This window comes from Sciurus vulgaris (genome assembly GCF_902686455.1).
Source record: "Sciurus vulgaris genome assembly, chromosome: 11".
Lineage (NCBI taxonomy): Eukaryota > Metazoa > Chordata > Mammalia > Rodentia > Sciuridae > Sciurus > Sciurus vulgaris.
Genome location: NC_136472.1, coordinates 51,712,787 through 51,728,630, shown reverse-complemented (window position 1 = coordinate 51,728,630; position 15,844 = coordinate 51,712,787). Strand labels below are relative to the sequence as shown.

General features: G+C 35.9%; 1 protein-coding gene and 1 pseudogene across 2 annotated transcripts in view; both read left to right on the top strand.

Annotated features, from left to right (window-relative positions):
- Window positions 1-15,844, top strand: part of PRMT3 (protein arginine methyltransferase 3) — a 132,861-nt gene that overhangs the window by 73,965 nt on the left and 43,052 nt on the right. The window contains exon 13 of the mRNA XM_079101862.1: window positions 741-827. Coding sequence (XP_078957988.1) covers window positions 741-827 — 87 coding nt within the window. The remainder of the gene's footprint in view (window positions 1-740; window positions 828-15,844) is intronic.
- Window positions 834-13,991, top strand: LOC306638517 (transport and Golgi organization protein 1 homolog; annotated as a pseudogene). Its single transcript has 2 exons — window positions 834-4,195; window positions 4,852-13,991. The product of its transcript is annotated as a transport and Golgi organization protein 1 homolog (transcript).

Genomic DNA, 15,844 nt, shown 5'->3' with positions numbered 1-15,844 from the left:
CTGTGTTCCTAAAACCTCTTAGAAATAAAGGCAACCCACATTGTAACATTTACAATTTTCTTCGAACTATTTTAAATGGAGTAATGCCTTAGGAATTAGTTACATGAATTGCATTCACTGGGACATAATGTACTCATGGTAAATAAATTGATGACAGCCTTTACCGAATACTTCTGGTCAGATTGCTGAAAGGTGATTGCATCCCATCTCGAAAATGAGGTGGAGAAGAATTTGAACCAGGGCAGAATGTGAAAATAAAGATATAATAGAAATGAATGTTGAAACTTTTCTTCCATCAGCATGTGATTTCAAGTCACCATTTCCTCTAGAAATAATTTCTCTAGAATAATTTATTGCAAATGTGGTATATACCACAGGTAGTATGCAAAATGATTTTAGATGGAGCACAGAAGAATATTTTTTATCTAAAAGTATGTTAGTGTCTTAGGAAAATTAGCAGATCAAAGCCATGATTTTATGTATGTCCTTGCTTCTAAAGAGACTAAATAAGATACTAATGTGATTTAAAGAAAAAATAACCAAATGATAATAACCTTACCACTCTTAAATTTGGAAATAATTCCAAAAATTGTGTGTAAATGACTTCACTGTTTGAATTATTGGTTTATAATAATGCTTTTTTTGGCATAAAAAAGAAAGAAGCAATGTTTATCTGAGTTTTTTGGTTTGTTTTTACTCTATTTACCAATCTCTTCCCTTCTCTTCTTTTTCACGGGTAGCATATAGATTGCCATACAACATCTGTCTCAGATTTGGAGTTTTCTTCAGATTTTACTCTGAAAATTACAAAGACATCTATGTGCACGGTAAGCTATTCATTTCTCCTTTCACAGATTTCACTAGCAGTGCAAGTTGATTGGCAGGTTAATGAATTAATTACCAGACTTGTGATAAATGAAAACAACTATTGCCTTTGACAGTCGATTTTTGCCTTTGCTGGACCATTGAACAGATCTGGTTTATTAGATGAGTAGACTTCAGGAAAGTTAGTTTAGTTTAATAGAAAAAGTGTTGGGAAACTAGGTTTTCATAATGACTTTTCTTCCTATGTTTTTCATTATTACCTCTTATAATTGAGAGAATTCAATTTTATCTTCAAAGATAAAAGTTCACATCCTAATCCTCCCAATAACAGCACTTAATTTTGATATTTGGTAGAACATTTTATATTACTATATGAAAAATAAGGATTTGGAATTGATATATCTTTCTTCAAAAATTAGCCTGATATAATAGGAAAGGTATGAATTTTAGAAAAGTTGGGCAGCTCTAGATTCACATTTGGTTCTTCTGCTTACTCTTTTCATTTCTTTGTTCAAGTAACCTCTGTTCTGTACCTCAGACTATCAACTGCTTTAATAATTCTGTTTTGATGACTAGTTATACAGATTAGTGAGATCAGTGGAGCCAGAAATATTCTTAAGTTGGTTTTGTAATGTTTATAAGTACAATATCTAGATTCCAGATTTGCAACTTTAGAACACTCATTGGGGAGGAAAAATTTTGCTTTTTAATAACTGAAATTTTAGACTAAAGACTTTAACCCCCAAATTTCCTCTTTATTTTGATATTAGTAATCCTTGAAATTTTGAAAAAGCACCATTTTGATCAGTGAAAGTCCATCTATAAGGGAATTCCTAGAAATTGTCATAACCCCAGTATTCATAATATTTTAATCTGTTTTCATTGATCTTCACATGAAAAAAAAAAAAGATGTAAAACTTCAGTGGATATTTGTTCTAGTTGTACATTTTTTGAACTTTGAAAAATGGCAATAATTCTATCTTGATGAACATTGTATGGTTATATGAATCCTAACTTTGAAATGTTATTTATTAGTTCATAATTATTAGTTTCAGACAATAGAATCTAAATCAGCTTGTTTAAACTGGAAGTGTTTTATACAGGGGAATAAAATAATTCTCAGACACACTGGGAGAGGGCTAAAGGAACAAGTTGTAGAAGTATTTTGGACTTCGAGAAACAACTCCTGGGACCATATATTAGAAGTTGCCTGTCACAAAGCTGCTTCTGTTGTGGAGAGAAGGGTAGCTCTGTCACTATACACCCCATTAGCGCTAATGCCCTGGTCCACTCTATGAGTATTAGCCACCACTGAAAACCCCAGATGCACAAAACCCTTCTCTACCATCCTGTTCCCTCTCAGCCCATCTTGCCCAATTCCTCCTTTCATTCAGGGGGAATTTCATTCATTATTTGGCTGAATCTAGGCCTTGTGAAACCATATGAGTAAATTTTGGAAAGTAGTTTTAACTATGGTAATCTTATGCATGGAAGACTTCCATAGCACATTTATAAAGTTATTTTCTACTTCCTGTTATTTCAGATAGAGTTCAAGAAATTTAGCATTAACTGTATCTGTCCTCAGTTCATTTTATTCTGTATACTTAATAGAGTAAAATACAAGGAAAAATTGGTAAAGTTTATTTAATCCAAAGGTTATAACATATAGTATTGAAACACAGTATTTATAGTAGGCACTTGAATTTGTCCTTGTACAGAGTTCCATAAGAAAAATGAATTTGAAAAAACTATTATGTTGTCATATCAAGTACTCTGAGATTTGTATGTTTCATTCTCAACATTGCTTGAATAGTTTTTATATAACTATTTGGAAATGGGGAGGGTTTGGGACTTGAAAAGAAGGTAGAAGCATATTGGAGTGGAATTATATTTGTCTGATCATTGCTGAATAACACAGTTCTACAACTCACCTCAACAGGCAATTTATTGCTACAAACCATGTTTATTGGGTGCATGCCAGGTACTAAAGATTGAGATTAGAATGTAGTTGAATGCAATTCTGCTAAGATTATTCTGTCAAATAATTAATGATAAAAATTGTCTTACAGTGATAATACTTAAGTCACTGAAAAAATGAATGTTAATGTGCTAATCATTTTAAAAGCATTCTTTCATTTCTCATTTCCATTTGAAATACTAATATTCCCATTTTATTGGTAAAGAATAAAAATGGCCATAATGTTTTACTTGTGAAATATAATGTCCTTCTGGGTGTGGTGGCATATACCTGTAATCTCAGTGACTCTGGAAGCTGAGGCAGGAGGATCACAAGTTCAAAGTCAGCCTCAAAAAAAAAAAAAAAAAAATTAAAAGACAGGTTTGGGATATGACTCAGTGGGTTGAGTGCCCCTGGGTTCAATCCCTGGTACCAAATAATAATAATAATAATAATAATAATAATAATAATAATAATAATAATAATAATATCCTTACTCTTTGCAGGCCCCAAAGGCCACCTTTGTGGTATCAAACATAGAGAAACCTTATAAATAAGATATTCCAGGTGTTGAAGAAACCAGGCTACATAGTGCATTTTAAAGAGATCTGAAACCTGTTGCAATGAAACAGATTTGATAGTTCTAATTTTCAGCCAATAATTTAGCAGTTGTTGGGAGGGAAGGAGGGAACCTGTAATGAAAGTGTACTCTTCCTCAAAGTCAAAACAACAGATTGGTTGAATGAAATAAGTCACATATCTCACTCTCTTTGTTGCAGGTAAAAAGTAGAACTTTGAAAATGTCTTTCTTTTATCTTCTGGGTTAAGCATCTCCTTTCTTGGAAACCTTTCCTTCCCAGCATGTCTACTCTGACATGAGCAAGATTTTGTTGCCTAATGTTTTTATTATTTGTGAGTTCTAACTAACCACCCATATTTACTCCACCTCTCTTGTTTTTTTGAGGTAGAGCCAACTCCTTATGCTCCCCCACCAACTGCCCAGAGCTGTCACACAGATGTGGTCTTTAGGTTTCTGTTTAATAGATCGATCAGTCACCCTACTTAGGAGGGAGTAATCTTATAACAAAGATTAAGAAGGATGAGTACAGACGCTCAGCCCAGCGGCACCGGCTGTTGTGTGTTTTACAGGCGTAGGGCGGGAAGCGCCAGCAGCGGGGGAATGCGAGGGTCATTCCCAGTACCCATCCCCTGTGCTGGGAGCAGGAAACGGTGGAAGAGGTCTGATCCTGTGCCATTCAGCAGGGAAGCATCGTCTCAGCTCAGCTGTCCGTACACAGTGGACTCAGTACCTGCCACTGTGCCTTTTGTCGCCGCTTCACCAGGGGACCTGGAGCTTCTGGGACCCCAGGTGCTCTACGCAACCCTTATAGGGAGGGACCCCTACTGTGGCAAGCGGGTGGCTGAGTTCTGAGCAGAGTGGGTACACTGACTGACGCGGCCACTGAGAAATGGAGTGTGTCAGGCCCCCGGGGCGGGCAGGACCCAACTGTACCGTTAAGCGAGGCCGGTGAGTGTACTTGAAGCTTTCCTCTTTGCACTTTTTAACGGACTACTTGGAGGTGACAAGCCCCTTGTTACGTTCCTAAATGCAGCTAACCCTAAATGCAGCTAACGTCACAATAGGTCTTGTCCCTATGGAGACTGTTGGGAGGTGGAGCCAGAAGGAGAGTTATCTCGGATACTGGAGCATAGGCTGGTGTTTAATACACTCCCTTCAGCACACATTTAGAATTAAGTTTTACAGAAGGAAGTTAAATTCAGAGTAGATTATCTAAGCCCAGTTTTCTAGAGTTGTCTGGAATTACTTGTCATTTGTCTTTGTTTATATAAGAGTAAAATGGAAATATGATTTAAAACCTTAGAGAAATAGTTCATTATTTGTACTCTTTATCCTCGTGGTTTTATTTGTAGCCATAAAATTAATTAGTTTTATCATATACTTAAGTTTTTGTCTTACATTTTTTTTTAATCATAAAAACCAGGTTATCTATGAGAGAAGTATTATACAGAGGGATTCTAGCCAGCTGTTAGACAATATGATGTTGTAGGGCCTATTACAAATGGAAATATATGCTCAATTTAAAGTATTTAGATTCATTATGCTTGAAACACTGCAAGCAAACAAGAAATATGACACTGCCAGGATCCTGTCTCTCAAAGAAGCTATTGGAGAATTGTGAGGAGCTAGTTGCCACATTGCCCAGTGATGCTCAGCCTGGGCCTGATTTTTATGGACTACCATGGAAGCCTGTACTTCTCACTGTCTTCTTGGGAATTGTTTCATTTGCTATTTTCTTCTGGAGAACTATTCTTGTTGTAAAAGGTAAACTATATCAAGTTACTGAACAGCAAATTTCTGAAAAGTTAAAGAATATCTTGAAAGAAAATGAAGAACTGGTGCAAAAATTGTCAAATTATGAACAGAAAATCAAGGAATCAAAGAAACATGCCCAAGAAACAAAATATGGTTCTCTCTGATGAAGCAATTAAATATAAGGATAAAATCAAGCTACTTGAAGAAATTAATGAGATTCTTGATGACAGAGCTTAAAGTCTTCATGTTATGTTAGAATCTGAGAGAGAACAGAATGTCAAGAATCAGGACTTGATATGAATAAACAAGAAATCTATAGAGTAGTTAAAGGATGTTATTTCAATGAATGCTTCAGAATTTTCAGAGTTTCAAATTGCTCTTAATGAAACTAAGCTTTGTGAAGAAAAGGTGAAGTCTGAATGCCATCGGGTTCAGGAAGAAAATGCTAGGCTTAAGAAGAAAGAGCAGTTGCAGCAGGAAATTGAAGATGGGAGTAAATCACATGCTGAGCTCAGTGAGCAAATAAAATCATTTGAGAAGTCCCAGAAAGATTTAGAAGTAGCTCTTACTCACAAAGATGATAATATTACTGCTTTGACTAATTGTATTACACTATCAAATTGAAAAGAGCATGAATTGGAATCTGAGGATCAAAATAAAGGAGGAGATGAGTCAGATGAGTTAGTCAATGGAGAAGTAGGAGGTAACCAGAGTGCGAAGGTGAAAAATCGGAGTAAGCAGCTGATGGATATCTCTCGGACACAAACTGCAATATCAGTAGTTGAAGAGGATCTAAAACTTTTACAACTTAAGCTAAGAGCCTCAATGTCCAAAAAATGTAACCTAGAAGACCAAATAAAGAAATTAGAAAATGACCACAATTCACTACAGTCTGCTAAAGCTGGGCTAGAAGATGAGTGCAAAACTCTGAGGCAGAAAGTGGAGATTTTAAGTGAACTGTACCAGCAGAAGGAGATGGCTCTGCAAAAGAAACAAGTCAAGAAGAGTATGAGAGACAAAGAGAAGAGCAGTTGTCAGCTGCAGATGAAAAAGCAGTTTTGGCTGCAGAGGAAGTTAAAACTTACAAGTGAAGAATTGAAATGGAAGAATTACAGAAAACAGCACTCATTTTAAAAAACAGATTGCTACTCATGAGATGAAAGCTCATGATAACTGGCTCAAAGCTCATACTGCAGAGAGAGCTTATAGCTGAAGAGAAAAGGGAAGCTGCTAATTCGAGACACAAATTATTGGAAATGACCGAAAAGATGGCAATGCAGCAAGATGAACCTGTGATTGTAAAAAAACCAATGCCGGAAAGACCAAATACACAAAACCCTCCCTGAAGAGGCCCACTGAGCCAGAGTGGCTCTTTTGGCCTGTCCCCTGTGAGCGGTGGAGAATATTCCTCTCCACTGACAGCAGAGCCAGCTGGGAGACCTCTCTCTGCTACTCTTAATCGAAGAGATATGCCTAGAAGTGAATATGGATCAATGGATGGACCTTTACCTCGTCCTCAATAGTCTTCTGAGGCATCTAGGAAACCTTTTCCCTCTGAACCGGGATGTGATCCAGCTCCCATGAACAGCAGCTCCAGAAGCTCTTCTCCGGCCAAGGTGATGGATGAGGACAAGGTTAATATGGCTACAAAAGGGCCCCCTCCTTTCCCAGGGGTATCTCTCATGGGCTCCCCTGTGGGAGGGCCTCTACCACCACCTGTTCGATATGGACCACCACTTCAGCTTGGGGCTTTTTGGGCCTCAGCCACTTCCTCCACCATTTGGTCCTAGTGTGCATCCACCAGTAGGCTTAAGAGAATATGCACCAGGTGTCCATCTAGAAAACGGGATCTGCCTCTTGACCCTCAGGAATTTTTACCAGGACCCACACCATTTAGACCTTTAGGTTCATTTGGACCAAGAGAGTACTTTATTCCTGGTACCCAGTTACCACCCCCAACCCATGGTCCCCAAGACTACTCACCATCACCTGCTGCAAGAGACTTACCACCTTCAGGCTCTAGAGATGAGCCTTCGTCTGCCTCTCAGAGCAGTAGCCAGGACTGTTCGCAGGCTTTAAAGCAGAGCCTGTAACCATGGCCTCTGACACTTAGTCTCTGTGGACTGTGTACTCTTCATTGTGTTAAGGGATTATTGGCTTCAAAATCCAAAAGTTTTAAGGGTTTGTTTTTAGCACTAAGCTGCCTTGGCAGTATGCATTTTTGAGCCAAAAAATTCCAAACTATCGTTTCCCGCTCTAAATAATATTCACCTCTTAAGCTAAAGTATCCTTCCAACTTTGAAATGTGCAATAACGAATACCTGTGTTTTAGTTAATGTAGCATATATAATTGCTAAATGATTTAGAATGTCATAAAATGTGAACATTTCCTGTGGAAATACTTTAAGAACATGTATTTCCATTATCCTATTTTGAGTGCATTCCAGTTGACACAGAGCAATGGTGTTTATAAGCTTGATCTTTCTTTCTCAATATCTCGTCACAGACTGTTAATGCTAAAAATGTTTACTCAAAGATCATAAACTTATTTCCCTTGCTGAAGTTCTTTGTACTAATAGTTCATAAAAAATTGTTTATTAATAAAAATAAAAGGATGAGTACCTTATTGGAACTCGTTTCTCTCCTCCTCCCCCCTTTTCTGTCATCAGAAGAATTAGTGACAATATGGAAAAATAAAAAAATAATGCCTGGTAATATGCCTGGATGGAGAAGTAACTTCTGGGAGTAGGAGGAAGAGATTTGGCTTTTTTTAGATAGAGTCAAAAAAGAAGTATCTAGATTTGTACTCCTAAGTACAAACCTTCAGATACACTAACTACTTTTTCTCTTCTTGAGAAAAATGCATTAGCCTCAAATTAAGATGGACGGTTTCTGAGTAGTTAAGCCCATTTTAAATATATGCATAACCACTTATTTCTTAATGAGATTCTAAATTTGTGACCTAATTAAAAAACTAGAGGAAATTGGATTTTTCAAAGTAACAAGATGCTAAGAACACCCCATTAGAATTTGACCTCAATAGGATGTGTGCTGTTGACTGATAGTGCTTTTAGATAGCTTCACAAGTTATTAGAACTGTCTATGGAAAAACATGTTTTCATCGTGATCTCCCCACCACTTAACACACGAATACATTAACCACTGGACAAATTTAGAGCAATTTTTAAGTTTTTCATTAACAAACTATAATAAGCCAATATGTTTTGGTTCTTGTAAGTTCTGCTTTTATTTTTATTTGTGTAATCACATAATGTGCCAGCCACATTTATATTGGCATCTGTCTATAAAGTTCCTCACCAGCATAGAAAAGCATTCTTTTTCATAATTCTAGGTTACACATTAAGTGACTTAACAAACAAGTTGTTTGCTCTGAAAATGAAAATGAGATGGTTTTACCCTATTACATTTCACACAAGTATTATCTTTGAAATGTAGAGATTTTTATCTCAATTTTATCATATGTAGCATATGTCTCTTTTCTTCTGCCTATTAGCATGTACTGAAATAATGTCTATATAACAATTTAGTTCATACCAAATTTCCTTTACGTGTTCTTTGTTTTTTTTTTTTCCAATACTGGGAATTGACCCTAGGGGCACTTGGCCACTGAGCTAAATCCCCAGCCCTTCTTGTGATGATTTGTAACATCATTTAATGACAGTGTTATTTATCATAGATATTTTTCTTTTATCACAGTTGTTAGAGAGGATTAAATAAGAAATAGCAGACTTCTTTTACATTTTTACTTAAGATCTTAAAAGCAGATGCTTTATTTTGCATTTTACAAAAATATCTGAATGTGGGCGTATGAGGAATTTTTTAACCATAATTTTTAAAATATTCATAAGAATATATATTAACAGATATTTCTGTTTATTAAGCAAACATTAAATGCTAGGTCTATAATGTGGGTACAAAAACAAACGAAAGGTACTTATGTGAGAGGAAGCAGGAATGTATTTTCTGGTGGAAAAATTGTAGGTAATTAAATTCATTAATCATTTCCTATGCTTCCTGTTCTGCATTAGTCAGTAGTATTTTCATTTCAGTTATTATAGCTTTTAGTTTTTGAATTCCTATTTTTATGATTAAGACTTTTCTCTCTCTAACCTATTTAATCCATCTTTTTATCTAATTCATTAGCATATTTATAATCATTTTCAAGGTCTATTCATGTGCTAACTCCCTGAGCCATCTGTAATTGTTTTTGTTTTTGTTTTTTCCTTTTGATATGGGTCATATTTTCCAGTTTATTCTCATTCTTCCTAAGTTTATATTTAATGCTATACCTTATATAAAAGAACAGTGTAGACCAAAGTGGTTAATATTGTCCCCTTGATATCTAGGATGAGGGCTAATCCTTTATCAATCTGGAATTGAGCTGAGCCAGGACTGGGTACCATTTCAGCTAACTTCCACTGTCTTGAGCTCAGGATAGCCCCTCTCTTTTTGAGGAATGTTGTTTGTTTTGTTTTGTTTTCCCCCTCCCGAGAGTTAGTTAAATCCATTGTTCAGATGAATAGATTTTCTTAAGGCACTTGAAACAAATACCTCATTTTTCCAGGCAATTGTTTCTGGAATAACAAAGGAAGAGTGAATTTCTGAAATGGTGGCAATGAACTGTGTGGTTCCAGATGGTTTGAGCTTGAGATCCATGCACCACCAGAAACCTCCCTCTCTGCTTTGTAGTACAACCACAGCTCCATCCTTGTCTTCATAAGTAACATGAGAGAGAGCTGGTTTGCAGAGGGGACTTGGTCTGCCTTTGGGCCTCTCCAAACTCCAGTGCACAAAATACCCAGGCCTATCTATGGAAAGCTGACTGGCATCTCATCTCTGTAGAGTTCCTGTTCCTGGGCATTGCTGCCACTTCTCTACTCTCTCATTCCCCCATCCCCCCGATTCCCCCAACCCCTGTGACCCCAGCATTTGTCTTTAGGAATGAAAGCCACTAAATGTTTCTACACAACAAAGAATTAGTCCATCTCTGGAAGTAGTACATTTATACTTCTTAGCATCCAAAGATTTATCCTTTTAATGAAAAACATGATTGTTTAGTATATCTAGTTTTTGTGGGTATTTTTGTTTTTTTCTTTTGTTTTTTTTGATTGTCATTTGGTTACATCAGAACAAAAGTCTTTTGTGATCCTCCACATCCTAATTAGAAACAAGTCCCTGAATAAATTCATTTTTAAAGTTCAATCTGAACAATCAATCTGGGCCTGCCTATTTAGAATTTTTTAAAGTTTAAGAAAAATAAATGAAAGGAAACAAAAGTCAGAACTAGAAATATATTGTTACTTCTTATTTCAGTTCTTTTATTTTAATAACATACTTGATAAATGGTAGATTTAAAAGGAACCAGTATTTAACTTGGAAAAGAGTCAAAGCAGGTCTTGAGTTAGTTTTTTAAGACTAATTCAGTTGCTATGAAAAGAAACTTTGAAATGTTTACCTGTAGTTTCTTATAGTACTTTTATTTTCATCTTTTTATTTAAACTTTTAATTTTTTTAATTAAAAAAAAAACTCAAAATGAACTGTATCTTTGCAGTATGTTCTTTAAATCTTTCAAGACTTTGAAAAATCTGACAGTAGAAATCTATTAATTCCAAACTCATTCCTGGGTGTTCAATCAGCTCTTCGTACTTTTTGGTATAAAGTGACCTAACTTTGACCTTGCAAAGCTAATCAGCTAAAGAATCTAATTATTAAAACACATCTGTGCAGCTTAGAATTAGTAAGATTTGTCTTGAACTTGCATCATAGATTTTATTGGGACATCTGGTATAAATTTTAAAAGGCTTCATTAAGTAAATTTTATGTCTGAGACAGAGCATTTCTAATTATGTGATTCCACCTCCATGGTTGGTTTTAGGTTTTTCCTTGCGCAAGTGACCATATGACCATATGATCGAGACCATGGTCCTCATTTCTACTCCTCTCTGAAACTCAAACCTTTATATTTGGGCTTAGATGGTGGTAAGAACACTTGTATCTCTTCCTTTATTCTCAGGAAATGTTCTCTGAGTACTATTACTTGCTAAGAGCTGGGAAGCATTGGGAATGTAGTAACAAGGCAAAAACAGTTTCTCTGTTCACAAGGCATTAATGGGAGAGGCAGATAATAAAACCCTCCCTGTGGATATTGGATAATACCAAAGAATTATTGAGAATTTGGTTTTTGTGATACAGGCATAGTTGTTACCTAAGAAAATGTCCACGTTATTAGAGGCAAAATGAAGTATGTGGGAAACAAATGACATGATGTGATATGATACATTTGCTTCAAAACAGTTCAGCAAAAAAAAAAAAAGGGACAGCTAAAGAATCTAATTATTAAAACACATCTGTGCAGCTTAGAATTAGTAAGAGAATTAGTAAGGAGAATAAAGAATAGATTAAATCAGTGTACCAAGTACTAGTTACTGCCAAGTATAGGTGATAGGTACTCAAAGATTCTATAATTTTATATGTGCTTGAAATTTTACATAGTAGGGAAATTTTTTTTTTTACTAACTCCATCTTTTTCCCACATTGTTTACTGGTGCATATAGTTGTGCATAATGGAATTGTTGTTATATATTTGTATATGCACACAATACAACAATATATTTGACCAGTATCACTACCCAGTACTACCTGCCCTCCTCCCATCCCTTAGTCCCTTTTCTCATCTCCTTTTGATTTTTAGGAGATCCACCCCCACCTTTCTTTTCCTTTTTTCCTCTCTAGCTTTCTGTGTATGAGAGAACACTTGCAACCTTTAACCTTCTGAGTCTGACATATTTCACTGAACATGATGGTCTCTAGTTCCATCCATTTCATGCAAATATTATAATTTTATTTTTCTTTTTGCTGAATAAAACTCCATACATTTTCTTTATCCATTCATCCATTGATGGACACCTAGACTGATTCCATAGTTTAGCTATTGTGAATCTTGCTGCTGTAAACATGGATATGCATGTATCACTGTAGCAAGATGACTTTAATTCTTCAAGGTAAACACTGAGAAGTGGTATAGAGAGGTCATGTGGTGGTTCCATGCCAAGTCTTTTGAGGAACTTCTGTACTGATATAGAGTTAGTGGGGAAATTTTTTAAGAATCTCACTATGACAGTGTTCTAAGAAATGTGTAAAGGTGAGGAAGCAAAGGTATTGTCCTGAGCTACAGTTGTTTCTATTCAACCCAGCACCTTACTATAGGTAATGAAGCTGAATATATGCTGATCCTGTATCTTAACCATTTCGGTCATAGGGGAAAGACCAGATAAAACAGAAATATACTCCTGTCTTTGCCAAAATGAAATTACAAGAATGACCATTGCAGCTTTCTTTATAATAGCCCCAAACTGGAAATAATCTAAACATTTATCTACAGAAAGAACTTGATATAAATAACTACAGCATATTTATGGAGAAAACAGCAAAGAAAAAAGATGAGCTTGACTACACACTTCAACATGGATAAGTTTCACAGGCACGTAGTTCATTTAAAAAGGGGGGGCAGAATAAGTTTTAATATTTAAATTTCACACAAAGTCTAAACTAATATTTGATGGTCCACATCAAATAGTGGTTATCATTTGTAGGAATATTTAATGATTAAAAGGGAGCATGGTAGAGGTTTCTGGGGTATTAAGAGTGATCTGTATCTTGATTGGAAAATGGTTATGCATAGATGTTCACTTTGAATCAGACACTAAACTGTATATCGATAATTTGTTCATTTTTGTGTGTGTGTTTTTATTTGTGCAGTGCTGGAACTCAACTCAGGCTAGGCAAGTACTCTGCCTCTGAGTTACATCCCCAGCCCTTTGTTTGTATATCTTATAGACACTTTAATAATACATTTATTTTAAAAGAGAGTTATTTTTATATTGACCAAAATAACTCTCTAATTTTTTTGCATGCATGTAATACTCAAGTTAAAAAGTTTACCAAAACTATTTGTGGTGGCTCATGCCTATAATCCCAGCAACTTAGCAAGACCCTATCTCAAAATAAAAAGTGCTGAGGATGTTGCTCAGTGGTAAATTGCCTTAGGGTTCAATCCGCAGGATCAAAAAAGTTCACCAAAAATGAATTTTAAAAAAGTCCATCCAGTAGTGGCCATTAGTTGATGGGTACAAGGAACTGAAAAAGTCTAGCCTGTGAAAGTATTTCCACTACCATGGAACAAGACAAGGATGTCCACTCTCACTGTTTTTGTTAAGTGTACTACCAGAAGTTTTCAGCGCAAGGAGGTAAGAGAAAAAAAATAAAAAGCACACAAATAGAAGGGAAGAAGTCAAATTATTGCTATTTGTAGATGACATGATTCTATATAGAGAAAGACCTAAAGACTCCACCAGACTGGTAGAAATGACAAAGGACTTGAGTAAAGTAGCAGCATACAAATGAACATAACAAAAATCAGTAGCTTCTCTATACACCTAATGAATTTGCTGAAAAAGAAATCATAAAAGCAATGCCATTCCCAGTAGATACAAAAAAGAAAGATACCCAAGAATAAACTTATGCAAGGAAGTAAAAGACCTCTACAGTGAAAATTATAAAACACTGATGAAAAAAAAATTGAAGACACAAATATATTCATATTCCCATATTCACAGTTTAGAAGAATTAATATTAAAATTTCCCAACTGCTCAAAGCACCCTACAGATTTAACGTAATACTTACAAAAAGGCAATGAAATTCTTCACAGAACCAGAAAAAATATCCTAAAATTCACATGGAAGCACAAAAGACCCCATGTAACCCAAGCAATCTTGAACAAAAAGAAAAAAGATGGAGTGCTTGCCTCACAAGCACAAGGCCCTGGGTTCAATCCCCAGCACTGCAAAAGAAAACAAAAAACAAAGATGGAAGAAGCAACCCAATACCCTATTTCAAGACATGCTACAAAGCCATGGTAACCAAAACAACATGGTATTGACATAAAAGCAGACACATAGACCCATGAACAGAATAAAGATCCTAGAAATAAACCCACACATCTACAACCAATACTGAACAAAGGTGCCAGAAACATACATTGGAGAAAGGGCAGTTTCTTTAACAAATGATTCTGGAAAAACTGGGTGTCCACATTCAGAAGATTGAAACTTGACACCTATCGCTCTGTACAAAAATCAACTCAAAGTGGACCAAAAACCTATGTTAAGACCTGAAACTAGTAGGGAAAACACCTTAAAAAGTTCAATTAAAAATGGTAAATGATTTGAACAGATACTGCTCAAAAGAAAAAATACAGATAGCCAACAAATATTTGAAAAAAATACTCAATATATTTAGCCCTCCAGGAAACTTGAATCAAGATTACAATGAAATATCCTCTCATAGCAATTAGAATGACTGTTATCAAAAATAATAATAGGGCTGGGGAGATAGCTCAGTCGGTAGAGCGCTTGCCTTGCAAGCACAGGACCCTGGGTTCGATCCCCAGCAGCGCAAAAAATAATAATAATAAATGCTGGCAAGTATCTGGAGAAAACACTTATACACTGTTGATGGTAATGTAAATGAATACAGTCATTATGAAGAAAGGTATGGAGATTCCTCAAAAAATTGAAGATAGAACCACCATGTCTGGGTATGTATCTAAAGGAAGTTAAATTAGCATACCCAGAGATTTCCTGCATACCTATTTGTGCACTATTCACAATAACTATGATGTGAAATCAGCCTAGGTGCCCATCAGCAGAGGAATGGATAAAGAAAATGTGTTATGTATACATAATGAAGTATTATTCAGCCATAAAGAAAATGATATCCTGTCACTTGTAGCAGAATAAATAGATCTGAAGGACATTATGTTAAGTGAAATAATCAGACAAAGAAAGACAACCACATGCTCTATGTGAAACCTTTAAAAACAAAAAGTTCATTTGAATGTAGACTAGTGATAACTAGGGCTTGGGAAGGGTGCCAGGGGAAAGGGAGGCTGGGTTTGATCAGTGCATGCTGTATGCATGTTTGGAAATATCACCCTGAACCCCATTAATATTTGCAGTTAATATATGTTAATTCTCTTAAAGCCTAATGTGGCTGGGACATGCAGACCATAGTGTTTAAAGAGGTAGAGAGCTGTCCAGATCATTGATTACTTTGTGCTTAGAAAAGTGAGAAATATGTTTTTTAAGAAGAGATGGGGGGCCTGGGGAGATAGCTCAGTCGGTAGAGTGCTTGCCTTGCATGCACAAGGCCCTGGGTTCAATCCTCAGCACTCCAAAAAAAAAAAGAGATGGATGATCAGAAGGTTACTTTGGAAAGATCACTGCTGGAATGTGGAGAAATAGACTAGAGTGGATACAAGAGGCTAATGCATAAGCTATTAGAAGTAGCTCAAGTAAGAAATGGCAGTGACTGACACAAAGGTAGTTTTAGTGAAGATGGAAAAGTGGACATATTCAAGAATTATCTAGGAGGTGGTCTGGAGAAGTAGTCATTGCTAGATTACTTGCCAGTCATACACAGAGCTGTGGGTTTGATCCGTAGCACCACAGGGAAAAACTAAGTAAATAAAGGATGTAGTAGGTAAAATGGACAGGATTGGAGATGAATTAAATAATGGGGAATGAGGAAAAGAAATGTTATAACTTCAAGGTTTCTTGCTTGATCATTAGAAGAATTATGGTATTTTCTTTTAAGTGACTGGAAATAGGTTAGAGGGGAGGATCAGAAGCTCGATTTTGGAATGTG